The 15,987-nt window shown below is 47.0% G+C and overlaps 1 protein-coding gene across 3 annotated transcripts in view; it reads right to left on the reverse strand.

Moving 5' to 3' along the window:
* Positions 1-15,987, reverse strand: part of ZDHHC14 (zinc finger DHHC-type palmitoyltransferase 14) — a 266,206-nt gene that overhangs the window by 108,913 nt on the left and 141,306 nt on the right. For all 3 annotated transcript variants that reach the window (XM_027603530.2, XM_027603528.2, XM_027603529.2), the window contains exon 2: positions 185-345. In XM_027603530.2, the coding sequence (XP_027459331.1) occupies positions 185-345 (161 nt within the window). The remainder of the gene's footprint in view (positions 1-184; positions 346-15,987) is intronic.

The raw sequence follows: 15,987 nt of genomic DNA on the forward strand, positions 1-15,987 counted from the left end.
CACCTCCTACTCAGGCCCTCCTGCCGCCGAGGGAACAAGGACTTCCCGGACACCTCCCCGGTTACGCATCACTGTCCAGTGCCCTGCCTGCCCCTCCTGCATGGGCACCTTGGCCCGCTTCCCACACGGCGGCCGAGCCCCAGTGGGAAGGGACCCGAGGCGAAGGGCAGCCCTTCAGGGTTACCTATTTGTCTCTCCAGGTCGGCAGCTTCATCGGGCGTGGCTCGCGGAAGGACTCCCGGGTCACTGAAGCTGGTGCGCAGCAGGGTCCCCATCACAAAGAAGAAGAGGATGCCACCAACCACGGGGATGGCGGGGGTGATTTTCACTGCTAGGTACGGACAGCTGCCAACAGGTTGGAATGGGGGGGGGTGCGGGGGGAGGAGGAGAAAAGGAAATATAATGTCAGTAATCAACAGTGAACGGTCTATATTTTCCAAGAAGCCAAAAGCCTTGTTGGAGGGGAAAAATTGATTTCCATTAAAAATTCATCTATGTTAAGCATTTACACTTGGGGAGGACTGTAGTTCTCTCTTGAGGACAACTGAACCCTCCCTTCCCAGCCTCAATAACCCAGGCCCTCTGCTCCCACAGTGCTCCTCGGGAAAGACACTGGCAGGCAAATGACAATCACCGTGCTCTGCAATCAACATAGGATGTGCAGAGCTTGGACCCTCTGCAGTCAATGCAGCTCGTGAATCTGTGTGATCTTCCTGCCCTTCCCCGGAACTGCATAATAAAAGAAGACACCAGCTTCGAGCCATCTTAACCAGACCCAGCCTCTCCTTCCTGAGTCGAATACCTTCATGGCATAAAAAAGCTGAGAACCGCAAATTCACCCTTCAAAGGCAAGAAACCATTTTTCAATCTTTTGGAGCTACTTTATCCAAAAGAGGTTAATAAGCTATGGAAATGAACTTGCAAGCCAGTGTCTGAAGAGGCTTAAGGGAATTTAGGCAGCTGGGATATAATACACTCCTGCTTTCCAGAAGGCATGTGAGCTACCAGCTGAAGAACATGGCCCAACTCAATTCTATGAAACCTGCTCCCTGTCCTTCGGTCGTGGGAGGTGGCATGCAGCGAGGACCGGGATGAGTCAGGGGGACTAACGTCTATACCAATCGGGCTCTGGGGCAGCTTCAAGCACCGCGCTCTGGCCCACACTCATGGCCCCTCGATTCCATGCAGGTGGCGAGAAGCAGAGCGAGAACTAGCTCGATGCCTGGAGCTGAGTGGGGCTGGGATCTGCAATGACCATGGTCAGTTTGTTGTCACCACAGTCAGTCACAAAGTGGACATCAAGGAACACAACATGGAATCACAGAATTGTCATAGCTGAAATGGAAACCACCTCCTAGATGGCCCACCCCATCGGGCGATAGTCGTGCAGATACTCAAGACAAAACGAAGAGAGGGAGCTGGAGAGGAAAGATCTGCTCAAGACAAGGAGGTGAGCAGGGGGCTCCATCCTGAGCATGTTAGGGACCAGCACCCCATTCCTGTGCAGGGTTTGCAGAGGAGGTGGTGAGGTCACTGATCCTATCAAACAAGGGGATCTTGGCAAGAGTCCAGGTCTCGAGGACCACAGGGCATGATCCCCTTTGCTGAGGCCAGCATCAGGCCTGTGAGAATGTCTGGTCTTCTAGAGGCCTGATGAATTGGACAGGTCTCTGTGGGATGGTTACAGTGACCTGAAGACCAAATTCTCTGAATTCTCTGTTCTGAAGGAACCCAGAGAATTTCCAACAACTTTAAGAAGGTGGAGGAGGGACCCCCAACATGACTAGGTCTGTGGTCTCCAGGAGAATCAGCTGATTTAGAGAGACAAAAATATATGACCTAACATCTCTTTTGTCTCTCCCACACCCGCAAAAACAGAACAAAACAACCATCACTGATATCATGTCACACTTTACTCCCTGGGTTGTCAGTTGTCACTTCCCTTCATGGGACTCATGGGGAATCATGAACAACTGTTCATTGTCATTTCTGCGTCATTATGACCCTGCCCAAACTCCCAGACACTTAGAGCCTTTTTGAACATCCTCAGAGTTTCTTGTAGGAAAGTAAATTTGGCAAAGAGAGCCAGCAGACATAAAGAACTTGCTGTGGAAAAAGGGAATACAAGACTGTCTAACCTACAGACATCTGCTTTGTGAAAGTATTCAGTTAAATTGTGGAAAGGACTTTTTTAATCCAACTGATTTTGCTCTGCATTAAAAAAAAAAACAAACCATTGCTTTCCTTGAGTGTTTTCTGGCAAATACTAACATAATTAATACCCTTTAATGGGCTTCCAGTTTTCCTAAAAAATGTGAAAAGCTTCAAGTTGAATAAACAAACATTTAAGAGACTGGGGACACCACAATCTGGCAAATGACATTTAATGTCTAATCCTGGATTTGTAAAGGGAACAAGATTTAGACAATTAGAAGATTTTAAAAGATGGCCGCACTCAGGGACTTGATATAAAGTGACAATCAAAATCACATTTACTACTGAATCAAACTCGGAACCCAAATGTTCGTATGGGGTTGAATCCCAGCTCATGGTGTGGTGTGGTGCAGGGGGCTCTGGGGTTAGGTGCCTCTCAGGCGTGTCTATTATGTTACGTTTGGCACATTTGGACTGTGATGTGGAGCTTCTATGAAGAGCTGGTAATAAAAATCAATTGCTGCAAGTCTGTTGATTAAATCTCTGACTGTAATATCAACCTGGATTTAAGAGCAAGGAACTCAAACTCTAGAGGGTCATTAAGAAGTATTTGTGTCATAAAATATGACATTATCTTTGCTACACTACTGTCATATAAAAAACAACCTCCACCATATTAAGTCTTGAAAACGTATTAGGGTACCACAATCAGAAATAAACACAGCCCATATCAAAGGCATAAAATTGACCGTGGTACTAACAGATCTCTATTTATATTAGCCTTAAAATATTTTTTTCAAGTTTTTATATATTCTAGTTAGTTAACATATATGGTAAAACTGGTTTCAGATGTAGAATTCAGTGATTCATCATTTACATACAACACCCAGGGCTCATCACAACAAGTGCCCTCCTTAATGCCCATCCCCCGTCTAGCCCATCCCCCACCCACCTCCCTCCATCAACCTGCAGTTTGTTCCCTATCACTAAGAGTCTCGTATGCTTTGCCTCCCTCTCTCTTTTTTCCCCCTTCCCCTTTCCCCTATGTTCATCTGTTTTGCTTCTTAACACCCACATATGAGCGAAATCATATAGTATTTGTCTTTCTCTGACTTATTTCATTTAGCATAATACCCTCTAGCTCCATCCATATCATTGCAAATGGCAAGATTTCATTCTTTTTGATGGCTGAGTAATATTCCATTGTACGTATGTGTATGTATATATATATATGTCACATCTTCATCCATTCATCTGTCGATGGACATTTGGGCTCTTTCCATAATTTGGCTATTGTTGATAATGCTGCTATACATATCAGGGTCCTTTGAATCAGTAACCCTAAAATATTTCTTTTAGTCTACAAGAATCTACTCTAGGTGGACCATATATGTGTGTATGTGTCTGTGTATATGTATTTTATAAAATGGTTGGGGAAATGATTATGTAGAAGATGATTTCCCAGAATTTAAATTTCAGGCCAAGCTTTCTCCTCTTTCTCATTATTCAGGAGTTTGGATAGGAAACACCTGGAAGAGTCACGATGCAGCAGCACCCAGGGCAGAGCTGGACAATATGACGGGACAGACCAGGCAGTAGGATGGGATCCACTGTGGGTGTCGTGAGCTATGAACTATTTAGCTTCATTTGGCTTCTCCAAGGATGAAGGCTACTTCAGTGTTGCTGGAAACCCCCTGCGAAGGTGGGTTAGTAGACCTCAGGTTACGGCATATTTGTCTTTCCCTTTTAGGTCTGAAATGTTACATGGTTGACCTCAAAGTCGGCCTGCTCCAAGTGCCACAGGGTGCATCTTGCTAATGAGTAAGCCACATCCTAAACGGTTTCTCGTCCCAAGCGCATGGCATGTGGGGCTGTTATCTTTAAGGGCCACCCGCTTCTCCAGGCTGACAGCTCCAGAGGCACCCCTCACCTCCACCTGCCTCTTCTCACCTCCTCATCACCAGGGATGCCCACTGCCCTAGTTTGCTAACATGTAACACCGAAAATCAGAGAGCAGTGTCTTTAAAACTCGAATGTTCTGTCCCCCGGCACATTCTCATCCCACAGACAGTACGTTGTGGTTTAGGTTATTTGTGCTGAGTGTGGATTAGTTCAGACCCTGTCCAGGAGAGGAGAACCAGGAAGAGTCCGGCTGACAAGTGCATGCCTGTGACCTGCCAGGGCTTCTTGTCCAACACAGACGAACCCCGCGGGAATCTGAAATACAACTTTTTCTGGTCTTGCCCCTGCTCCTGGGTAAAAAACTCAGGCAGGTCCCCTGACTTTTCCAGCCATGAGGAGAAGGTGACAGGAAGTTCTTTGGTCACTTTAAGCGGCCAACAGTCTCGTTTAAGTAATGAGAAGTGTAGCAATCCCAGGTAATGGTGGAAACTTCTGACTTGGTTTTGAGTTAGACCTCCTCCCCAGCTGGTCTGGTGCAGTTTCTAGCCACTGGCAGCTGGAGAAGAGAGGACGAGGGGGTAAGGGGCAGGAAGGGGGACGGGGAAATGCTGTTGCAAGGTGGCTTTGCACTTTTAGGCCCACCAGATTTTTTTTTTTTTTTTTTTTTGGCAGAGAGAGACACAGCGAGAGAGGAAACACAAGCAGGGGGAGTGGGAGAGGGAGAAGCAGCCTTCCCGCTGAGCGGGGAGCCTAATGCGGGGCTCGATCCCAGGACCCCGGGATCATGACCTGAGCTGAAGGCAGTCGCTTAATGACTGAGCCATCCAGGCGCCCCAGGCCCACCAGATATTTAAACCTGGCTCTCTGTCCCTGAGTCTGTGAGTTCCTCAGAAGCCCCTATGGGAACCTCAGCGCACTGCCCTGTGGGCACCGCATTGTCCCTCCCTCTTCCTAAATAGAGAGGAGACAGCCTTCCTCCTGCCCGAGGCCCACCCTCCCACCTCACTTTGCCCCGTTCCATTCCTGCAGGCACCTCATGGAATAACTCCCAAGCACTGTATCCCTGGGCTTCTCCCGCCTGGGGGCCAGCTCTCTGCCAGCCAGGCCCCCACTTCAATTTTCCCAAACAAGCTCCCAGGTCTAGGCCATGCACCTCGGCCCCAAAGCCTGCAATGACTCCCCTTTTCCTGCTAAGTTAAGTTCATGTTCCTTCTCAGGCATCCATGACCTCTCGGCCTTCCCCAACAGGCACTTGCTCACCCAGCCCTGGTGTCTGGAATTCCCTCAGACCCAACGTTCAAGAGCCTATAACGACTTTGTGAAAAGTTTATCTTGGCTCACCCCCCCACACAGAAGTGATGGCTTCTTCCTCTGAACCTCTGTACTATTTTGCTTGCCCCTCTCCGTGGTACTTGTGGCTGTTGGGACACACCCCATGCACCCAACTGGACTGGAGGTCCTGGAGGGCGAGACTTGGCCCCGCTCACTGTTGTGTCCTTCGCAACACCCAGCACAATGCCTCACACAGGGCAGGTATTTAGAAAATACTTGCTGAAATGTCAACAATAGCCAAACTGTGGAAAGAGCCAAGATGTCCATCGACAGATGAATGGATAAAGAAGATGTGGTATATATACGCAATGGAATATTATGCAGTCATCAAAAGGAATGAGAGCTTGCCATTTGCAATGACGTGGATGGAAATGGAGGGTGTTATGCTGAGTGAAGTAATCAGAGAAAAGACATGTATCATATGACCTCACTGATATGAGGAATTCTTAATTTCAGGAAACAAACTGAGGGTTGCTGGAGTGGTGGGGGGTGGGAGGGATGGGGTGGCTGGGTGGTAGACACTGGGGAGGGTATGTGCTATGGTGAGCGCTGTGAATTGTGCAAGACTGTTGAATCACAGACCTGTACTTCTGAAACAAACAATGCAATATATGTTAAGAAAAAAAAAAAGAAAATACTTGCTGAGTGACTAAATGAATGGGCCTCATTCAACCGAATTTTATAATAACATGGAAAAGAGGAGGAAAATCAGATCAGCCACACTCTCCACCTCAACAATGTATCCTGTGTCTAGAACTCGTTTCTCTGTCTTCTAAGCTTGCTAGGTACAAGCTTAAGGGAGTTACAAGTAACTTCCTCCAAGCAGGTGCTGAGGATCTACATTGTCCGGGACGCTTCCCTGGCTAAGAGAAGGAATAGATTCTCCCCAGTTCGCTGAGTTCAGTGTGCAGTTTCTCTCTGAAATCTTGGACAACACTCTTTATAAGAAGCAGCAGAATTCATGCCCTTAAGCGCCCGATGAGATCAGTGCACCTTCCAACTGCCGCTCAGAGAAAGCAGAGAACATCTGCAGTCCTTCTGGTAAAGACAAGGCAATCAGCAGACCCTGCCCACAACAGGGATCGCTAGACCTCCCTCGGGAGGGAGGCAAGACTAACTGGAAATCCCAGCCAACCCACAGCGACCAGCACGGCTTCGTAGCCCAAGCGCTGCAAGCAGCAAAGAAAATTCTTAGCCCGAGCTCAGACAACTTGAAAATGGCTCCTCCACATTTCTGAGCAACTGTGGCTGGGATCTCCAATTCCGAGTGCCATCTGTGAGGAGGAAGACTCCTTCCCCCGAGGGCCTGGATTTGATACAAGATGATGGTGCAACTGCCAAAGACATAAACACCAAATGGAGTCCTCTCTCCATCCGAAGAATTGTGACCTACATACAACCCAGGGCCTGTGGAAAACAGGCTACGAGCATCTCAGTCTTCATAAAGCTCAATGGGAAAGTGACAGGAGGGGAAAAAACTAAGAATCCGAAAGCATGCATTTTCATAGCATGAAAGAAATGAGCTAATTTAGCACCAGACCAAAGAAATGCTAACCTGAGGAAAAGCCGTCCCCGGGCCCCCCTCCCCACGGTGCACGTCAGTGGGGGCTGGTAGGCTCTGGCTTGTGGTGACTGAATACCCACCAGAGACTGTCACCTCGTTGTATGTCAGAGGTAAAGAGAGGTCCTTCCAGGTAAACATTAGAAAATGTAGCATTGCCAAAAGGTTAGAAGGGATGTTCTCTCTCCCCCCCCTCCCTCTCTCCCTCCCTCCCTTCCTTTCTTTCTGAGAGAGGGGCGCCTGGGTGGCTCAGTCAGTTAAGCATCTGCCTTTGGCTCAGGTCAGGATTCCAGGATCCCGAGATCGAGCCCCACTGCTCAGCAGGGAGCCTGCTTCTCCTTCTCCTCCCTGGTCGTGCCCTCTGTTGCTATCTCTGTCTCTCTCTCTTTCAAATAAATGAATAAAATCTTTAAAAGAGAGAGAGAGAAGGAGGGGCAGAGGAAGAGGGAGAGAGAATACCAAGCAAACTCCATGCTCAGCGTGGAGCCCAATGCAGGGCTTGATCCCATGACCCTGAGAGCATGACCTGAGTCGAAATCAAAAGTCAGTCAGATGCTCAACCGAGCCACCCAGGCACCCCTACAAGGAATGTTTTCACTTCTACCAGCAATCTTCTCAAATCTTTATCAGAAATAATGACTTGTGTTTTGGTGTTTATTGATGAAGGGTAGAGCTGTTGTCTGGGTGCTATGTTACCTGAGCCTATGAAATCAGGGTGTTTTGTCATTAATTCTGACAACACTATTTACCATCAAACAGATACTGACATCCCAGAATCAATTCTGTCATTAATTCTGCATTCATATTTAGAGACCGGCTCACAGGTTAGAATGTGACATACAACTGATTCCTTGGACAAAACTCCTTGGGCCACATTAATTTCTGAAACATTTCAAAGAGGAAATCTGGATTTCATTACTGGGTAGCCAGGTCTCTCTGCCTCTCCACAGGACATTCTTTGCGGGGAAGATTAGCTTTACTTAAAAAGAAAAACAAAACAAAATAAAACATTAATAAGATGTGGCAGAGACATTAAAACCAGGTGGCCTTTGGAATGAAAAGTAGAGAATCTTTTCCCATATCAAAACAATTTGAGTCATCTTCTAATTTTTTGCCTGCAGATGGATGCACATACAGAAAAACAATCCTGTTAATTGTAGCTCATGACCCCTGACACAACATAGACTATGTTTGATATTTGTGTTCTGTCCTGTACGTGTAGATGCATAAACACCAGATTCACTATTCTTTACAGAGAAACGAGGCACGCGAGGAAGTTCATACAGGAGGGGGGAGGCAGCCTGGCCTCTGGGATGCTATATTCCACCAAAAGATGTTTCTATGTCTCAGAAATCACAAAGTGAACCTATTATTTTACATTGCCGAATCTTGATTGCAATGCATTTCGGTAATAGATAGTTAGGGCAAATGATCATAAAATGAAATAATCTGAGCCAATGACTCACATGTCTGAAATAATAACAGAGTAGCTTTGTGAGGGATGGAGGTTGTAAGGGTTGTAGTAAAAATGATCTTTTTCCTTTTCATATGAGTCACTGTAAAATAAATGTATTTTTCATTTATAGGCAGGGACATAAACACCATTAATTGTATGATTTGTTCCTTAATCACATACTTAGTAATAAATGTACCACTACAGGGCAAGGACAAGCACATTACCTAGAGACAAATAGAGAAAAAAGTGGATTCAGAAATAACTTCCGCTCACAACTCTAGAATGGGGAAAAACGATGATTTCATAAAACTCTTAAGACTGTCATTTCCCTGTAAGAGACCTCCAGTGTCTGAAAAGCCCCGTTCTTGCTGATTGCACATAACGATGAATCTGCCAATATGGTGTGGAAGGAGGGAATTAAAAAAAAAAGATTTTATTCATTTATTTGACAGAGAGAGAGAGAGAGAAAGTTAGTGCATAAGCAGGGGGAGGGGAAAAAGGAGAGGGAGAAGCAGGCTCCTGGAGCCCCATGTGGGCTTGATCTCAGGACCCCGGAATCATGACCTGAGCCAAAGGCAGATGCTTAACCAACTGAGCCACCCAGGAGCCCCTGGAAGGAGGGAATTTAAATGAATGAACCCAGGGGCAAAGGGGGTACCCATAACAAGAGAAAACTGGAAGGAAAAGCTCAAAGCCAGAGAGAAAGGCTGGGTGAGGGGAGAACTCCACATACATATTTGTAAATTGCAAAGGTGGCTCTTGGTGTCATCGGAGCCTCCGCAGGCTCATTTTTACACCCATCTGCTTTCTTATCCGAGAACGGTAGCTTCCAGACTTTCTGGGGGTTAGGAGGCAGGTGAAGCTCAGCGACCAAGGACAGGACAGTCGCTAAGGAATCCTGCTGGCTTCCCTCTGCAAGCCTCCCAGCTGGGTGTGGTCTCTGCAGGGATGTCCCCAAATAGCACCGTCTTGCCTGAAGCCTCTGCAGCTCCTCTGTGACAAAATCAGTGTCATTATTCTAACCTCGGGGCCTCCCAGACCACCCCGAGACATCCAATTATAGGCACAGAACCTGGGAATCTGCAGTTAAAAGTACAGGTTTCAATGCACAGTGTAAACAGCCCAACATACCCATCCACTGTTGAGAAGGTGCAAGAGCTTGTCAGGAGAATGGTGGCATTTCGAAGTTTCTGCCGAGTGATTTTGAATTTGATTTAAAATTCCAGGAAGCCAAAAGCTTCAGGCTAGTGTGCGAACCGCAGGGAAGAAAGCCAGGATTCCTCTGCCCTAAAGACTGGCTCTTTCATGACCTAAGTGATTACTGAGGCATGGCGACCATACGTCCCAGCTTTCCCGTTAGAGTCCTCACTCAGATGACCTGTCATTTTCGGGTGGAGGATGGCCGCTGAACTACCGGGCCATGGTAATGCCAACACCATGCTTTCCATGCACCCTGGACCAGAAGAAATGGCAGGATCAGAGAGGTCCCTGCAGGAAGCTCCCTGCCCTGGGACATGCTGAGAGTGGGGGTGGGACGCAGGGGCTTGGAGAGAGGGGCTGGAGGAGAGCCTGCCCCCGCCCTGGCCCTACACAGGATGCGAGTGTGTCATAGGCGACAGGGTGTCCACTCCAACTCCATTTGGGCAACTCTGTCCAGGAGCCTCTCAGTAGAACTTCTGCTCTCTTCCTAATTCTGTATTTCATCCAGCCTAAGGTACCAACATGTTCATGTTCAGATGACTCATTAAGCAAAAATGTGCCAAATGAGACAATACTCTCTGGGGCACCCGGGTGGCTCAGTCAGTTAAGAGTTTGCCTTCGGCTCAGGTCATGATCCCAGGGTCGTGGGATCCAGCCCCACGTCGGGCTCCCTGTTCAGCGGGGAGTCTGCTTCTCCCTCTCCCCCTGCTTGTGCTCTCTCTCTATCAAATAAATAAATAAAATCTTTAAAAAAAAAAAAAGACAACATTTTCTAATCACTTAGAACCTATATTTTCCACTTACAGAGAAAGCTATTTTAGACTGATTTAGACAGCAGTTTGAAAATCATATATCACTATTGTGCATATATATTTATTTTTAAATGCAAACGAAATAAATTGGTGAGGGCTTCCTAACACATCTTCACACTTTTGTGAATTGCTTTTCTACTCAGAGGGGTCTGAGGTGAGCGGGACAGTCTGGTCCTGACGCCCCCCCTCCCAAGCAACAGCTTCCGGACTGCCCGCGGCTTGCACTCCCGCCCCGCACACTCTGTCCCGTCAGCAAGAGCCATGGTTGTGACAGCTGTCAGATCCTGTCGCCCCTCTGGCAACCGAGCCACCTGGCTCGTTACCTTTGACCTCCCCTTCCACGCCCTTCCTCTGCACGCTGCTCCCTCCGCACACCCCATTGCGGTTGGAAGCCGCCAGTCCTGCTTGCCTATGCGGTGCCCTCCGTCTAGAAGGCATTCTGCAGGGAGCCATAAAGCTCCTCTGCCTCCAGCAAGTCTTTGCTCAAATATCACTTTCTCAGGGGAGCCTCCTCTGACTGCACTGGGTAAACTCCCAACCCTCCTACCGCCAACACCCCCGTGCTCCTGGCCCTTTCTGGACTCCATTTCCCTCCTATCACTGAACCCTGTTTGGCCCAAGTACTGTACATACTCATTTCTTCACTGTCAAACTCTCCCGTTAGAGAAAAACTCAAAGGCACAAGGAATTTTGCCTGCTTGCTTCACAGACGTAACCCCCAGTGCCTAGAGTGGAGTCCAGCACATAGTAGGCCTTCAGTAAATGTCTGCCAAATGAACTGACTAGATATCTAAAAAACACAGGGTACAAAGTAGATGCGAGATTATCCCATTTTTGTTTCAGATGCACATTTATATTCACAACTCAAAGAATGTGCCCTAAAACATTAGTTCATTATCCATGGTGAAAGATAGGAGGGTGATTTTGTGTGTTAGTGCTTTTTGGTAGTTTCTAAATTTTCTTAATTAAACATGGCTTATTTTTGCAGTGGAAAATATATGATTAAAAATAAACGCATAAATTCTCATTGAACTGAAAAAAGCATGGGAGGAATTGTCAAATATGAAAATCTGTCTCTGCTGTCAAAAAAATCAACTATCTATAAAGAAGATGCTTGACAATACTGCATATTCCAGGTTAGATCAAAATCTCAAAGGGCTAAAGCCCCTGATTTCTGCAGGTGCCTCTAATGAGGTTGGCATATATGAGGTATGGAGCATCCATCTGTTTAAAGATACAAAAGCCGAGTTATCTCACGTCTCTGGTCTGTGCAGTTTCTCACAGGTGTGTGACAGGAGAAAGTTCTCCTCTAGGCACCCTCTTGGTTTTCTATCTTAAACTGGACATTTATATATTAACAGCAAAGACAACTACACCCTGGTGTTCCTATGTCACAGTGAAAAACCAAACCAAACCCAAGAGACAGCTGAGAATGAGGCTGGAGGTGCAGGTCCACATGTGCCAGGACATGGGCACCATCATGGTCCAGCAATTCCTCTGGAGATCTGGGGTCCCAGACTCATGGTTGTGTCCCTCTTCCTATCCTTGGGTTGGGACTGTGTCCAAGGATGGCAGGATGGGGAAAGAGGCCTTCTGGAATGAGAAGGGACGAAAAGCTACAAGAATTAAACTCCCCAAACACTGGCCATGTTCATGGAGTTGAACCCGAATGGCGGACAGCTCTGCTAGGAGCATCATGGCTGAATGGACTATTCAATGCAGAGACATTTTTAACTAAATACAAATTAGTTTAATCATTATACAGTCAGGAAAACCTTTCCTGGGATGAAAATTCTCTGCCTTGTTTTAGATTGCACAGTGAACATCAATGGGCCGTCTCTTCTGTCCCAAGACACTGGGGGGCATCAGGCTCTCTGCTGGGATGTGGCCCCACGATGCCCGCGGGCGGTGCTGCTGGTACCACTCAGCATATAATTGTCATTTATGTGGTCTGTTCTCTCCTCCCTCCTGCTAGCTGTTGTCTGTAGCCACCCCACCCCCAGGGCCTAAGTCTGCTCTCCCGGGTTTGTTAAAGTAGCAAACATAGCTTTACACATCACTGAGGGCTGTGCTGCAGTGTGCCCGCCCCCTGCCCCACCACACTGGGCGAAGTCCTTTCCTTCCAGCGTCCAGAAGCTACTGCTGTGGGAAAGTGGCCTTGGGTGTTATGAAGACTACCTCAGAGCCATTTGGCCTTCGCATGAGTTTTGGGAAGCTTCTACAGATGGAGAGCAAGTACTGTGGATACTGTGGGTGTCCTATGCCACTGAGCATCATTCCTTCCTTCATCCAATCGCTCCTCACACTTTTACTGAGCACGTACTACATGCCAACACACACAAGGGACACAAGAAAATCAAGACAAGATCCTTGCTCTCCAGGGGCTCACCTTCTAATAGAAGAGACAGACCCCCAAACCAGGTAACTACAAACACAACAGCAAGTTTGGTGACAGGGGTACGGAGTATATGGAGGGAACGCTGAAGGAGACCAGTTGGCCAGGGCCTGGATGGAATCAGCGAAGGCTTTCTGGAGCGGGCATTGACAGCTAAGCAAGAGTTAGACCAGCACAGAGGAGTGGCATCTGCAAGAACACAGAGCCACAAAACCCTTTGCTGTATTCACTGCGTCCAGGCCTTCCATGGTTGATTGCCAAGCAAGAAGATGGGGCCTTCTCACACCTACCTGGACTGGACTCCCCTGCAAGGGCAAGTCCAGCAGGAAGGGGTCTTTGCAGGCTATTGAGTCACTCCTCTATCCCCAGCACCCCAGATGCTTCCTGCCACAGGGCAGGCATTCCGCAAATATTTGCTGAATTGATTTTAATAGAATCATCAGAGCAGACCCGAGAGCTCGAGGTCCACACTGTGGGTGGTGAGGTGCAAGGCGAGGTGTAGCAAAGATCATCATGCAGTTCAAAGTTAAAGGAACCGTGCATGAAGATGAGCAGATCCTCTCTCAATCTGCATCCCCTACTTCTGCTGACAGCTCTCTCCTACCCTGCTGAAGCTCTCCTCACCCAGACGTCCTGGTTAATTTTCTCCTATTCCTGGGGGAGAAGGAGGGCCACCTGCTTCCTTTTGCAGGTGAAGAATTACCGAGTAAATTTCCTTTATAATATTTCTCTAAGACTGAGGAGGAGTTGAAGATTTGGTTTTTAACATACCCATCATGATAAACGTCTTAGAAGTAAGATAACGGAGGATAAATACAGTTGAGAAACAGCCAATTGTTGGGACAGAGATGCACGTGAGCTTGGATGGCAGAGCTACTTCTCTCCTGAACTTACAGAACAATGTTGTTTTCAATAGCAGAGACATCATTATTTGAAAAAGAGTATATGACACTTACACAAAATGGAAATACGGTGTTTTTGAGGAGAGAAGAAAAAGCCTACACACATATTTAAGAAAAAAAAATTCTATTTCCCAAAAGGAGAGAAATAAGAACAGAACAAGGTGAGCAAATTAACAAGCCCATGAACCTTTTTTTTTTTTTTTTAAAGATTTTATTTATTCACTTGACAGAGAGAGACAGCGAGAGAGGGAACACAAGCAGGGGGAGTGGGAGAGGGAGAAGCAGGCTTCCCGCCGAGCAGGGAGCCCGACGTGGGACTCGATCCCAGAACCCTGGGATCATGACCTGAGCAGAAGGCAGACGCTTAACGATTGAGCCACCCAGGCACCCAAGCCCATGAACCTTTTGACACCAAGTGGGAGGCCGTCAGGTAAGGACAGTTTCAGGAGCGCGTATTTGGTAGAAATAAAAACAAAATGAAATGAAAAATGAACAAAATGCAATTCACCAAGAATTTCTGGATCCTGAGTTGCTGTTGGGGGCTGCTGATTAATTTTCCCCCTGTCTAAAGGGGCAGCACTTAGTGTTCATTAGCAGATGATTCCTTTTGCCCCCCCCCAAACACTGCCCATGCTTCTGATTATTCTACTGTATAAAGTGTTTTTGCACTAAAAAAAATGGTGAAGGCATTTCTCTTCCCTGATGGTGGGGAGGACTCCTACCACGTAATTATCCAGCCCATTAGAAGGCGAGGTCAGATCAGACAGGTACAGAAGGGAAGGCACACAGATGTGGTCACCCAGTTTTTTAAAGGAAGCGGCAGCTAGACAGGGGGAGGGAGAGGACGGAAAGTTACAATTTTTGGTCAAGAACCTACATTTCAAGCAGTCTCACATATCGTATTTCACGAACTCTCTATAAAAAGTCTATGACCTTGGCATTATTGAGACCATTTTACAGATGAGGAAACTAAGTCGTAAGAGGTTCACTGGTTAGACTGAAGACATCCAGCCCGTAAATTTCAGAACGAGAATTCATATCAGATGTGGCTGTCTTCAAAGCCCATGTGCCCATGGCACATTCTCTCAATTACACCACAACGAGGTCTACAATTTTTTTTTTTAAATCGAAGAATAACTGACATGCAATATTGTATTGGTTTCGGGTGTAAAACAGAGTGATTCGATATTTATATAGATTACAAAATGATCACTACAATAAGTCTAGTTACCATCTGTCACCAAAGTTGTTCCAATATTATTGACTATATTCCCTACACTATATATTACATCGCCATGTCTTATTTATTTTATAACTGGAAGATGGTACCTCGTAATGCCCTTCACCTATTTCACCCCCCCCAGCAACTACCAGTTCTGATCTGCACCCTCTATGTTTTCTTAGTAAAATACAGTAATAGTTGTACTTCTTTTTACCTTCTTATAATGATCTCAATTACCCTCATTGTATGTAATTAAGAATGCCTAGAAAACTTGAAACTTGATTCTGCCCCCAGGTGCCTTGCCCAGTTTGGGGAGAGGCCCAGGAGTCATGGGAGATGGCGCCTCTCAACGACGGATCACCAACAGATGGACAGGAAACAATTCACAGACCTGCCAAAAAGACAGCTAAGCCCAGGTTACTGTGCTTTGAGCACGGGCTGGAGCCCTGACCCGTGGGGTAAAGATGACCACTGCCAGGGGGCACAGAGCCAGAGCCCCTAACGCGTGGGACACAGGGAAGGGGTGCAGGCCACATTTCAGTTTTGGCACCTCCAGGGACACACAGATCTTTAACTGCTTAGGGCACCCCCTGAGCTTCAGGGAAGACTAGCGAGGGAGAACACCTTAGTGCTCCAAGGTCAAGAACACTGCTCTTGGGCTCTGCTTCTCAGTTCCATTTGATAAGTAACCAGCTCCATAGTTTCTACCTAGAAGAGTGCTTGTAACCCCAGAGTCCCTGTGAAACAAGATTTGACACTGAAGGGTGAAGACACTCCTGCTATTTCTAAATGTACTTATGCCACACAAACAGCACGGGTTAGTCCTGCATCAGTACTGAGGGATTCTGAGGGGTACAGTGCTAAAGCAAAACTCTCATTTATGAAAAAAAGAGACACTTCCCAGTCTATGCCCAAGGAGTACCTTGCTTCCCCTGAGAATAGGGTGGGGTGCAGAAAGTCCAAAGGCCCCGCTTCCGAGAAGCCAGAGTGGGACTGAATCTACCTCTCTGATTTAGACTCCTGTCAAGCAGGCCAGACAATGAACCTCAGG

This window comes from Zalophus californianus, chromosome 7 (genome assembly GCF_009762305.2).
Source record: "Zalophus californianus isolate mZalCal1 chromosome 7, mZalCal1.pri.v2, whole genome shotgun sequence".
NCBI lineage: Eukaryota > Metazoa > Chordata > Mammalia > Carnivora > Otariidae > Zalophus > Zalophus californianus.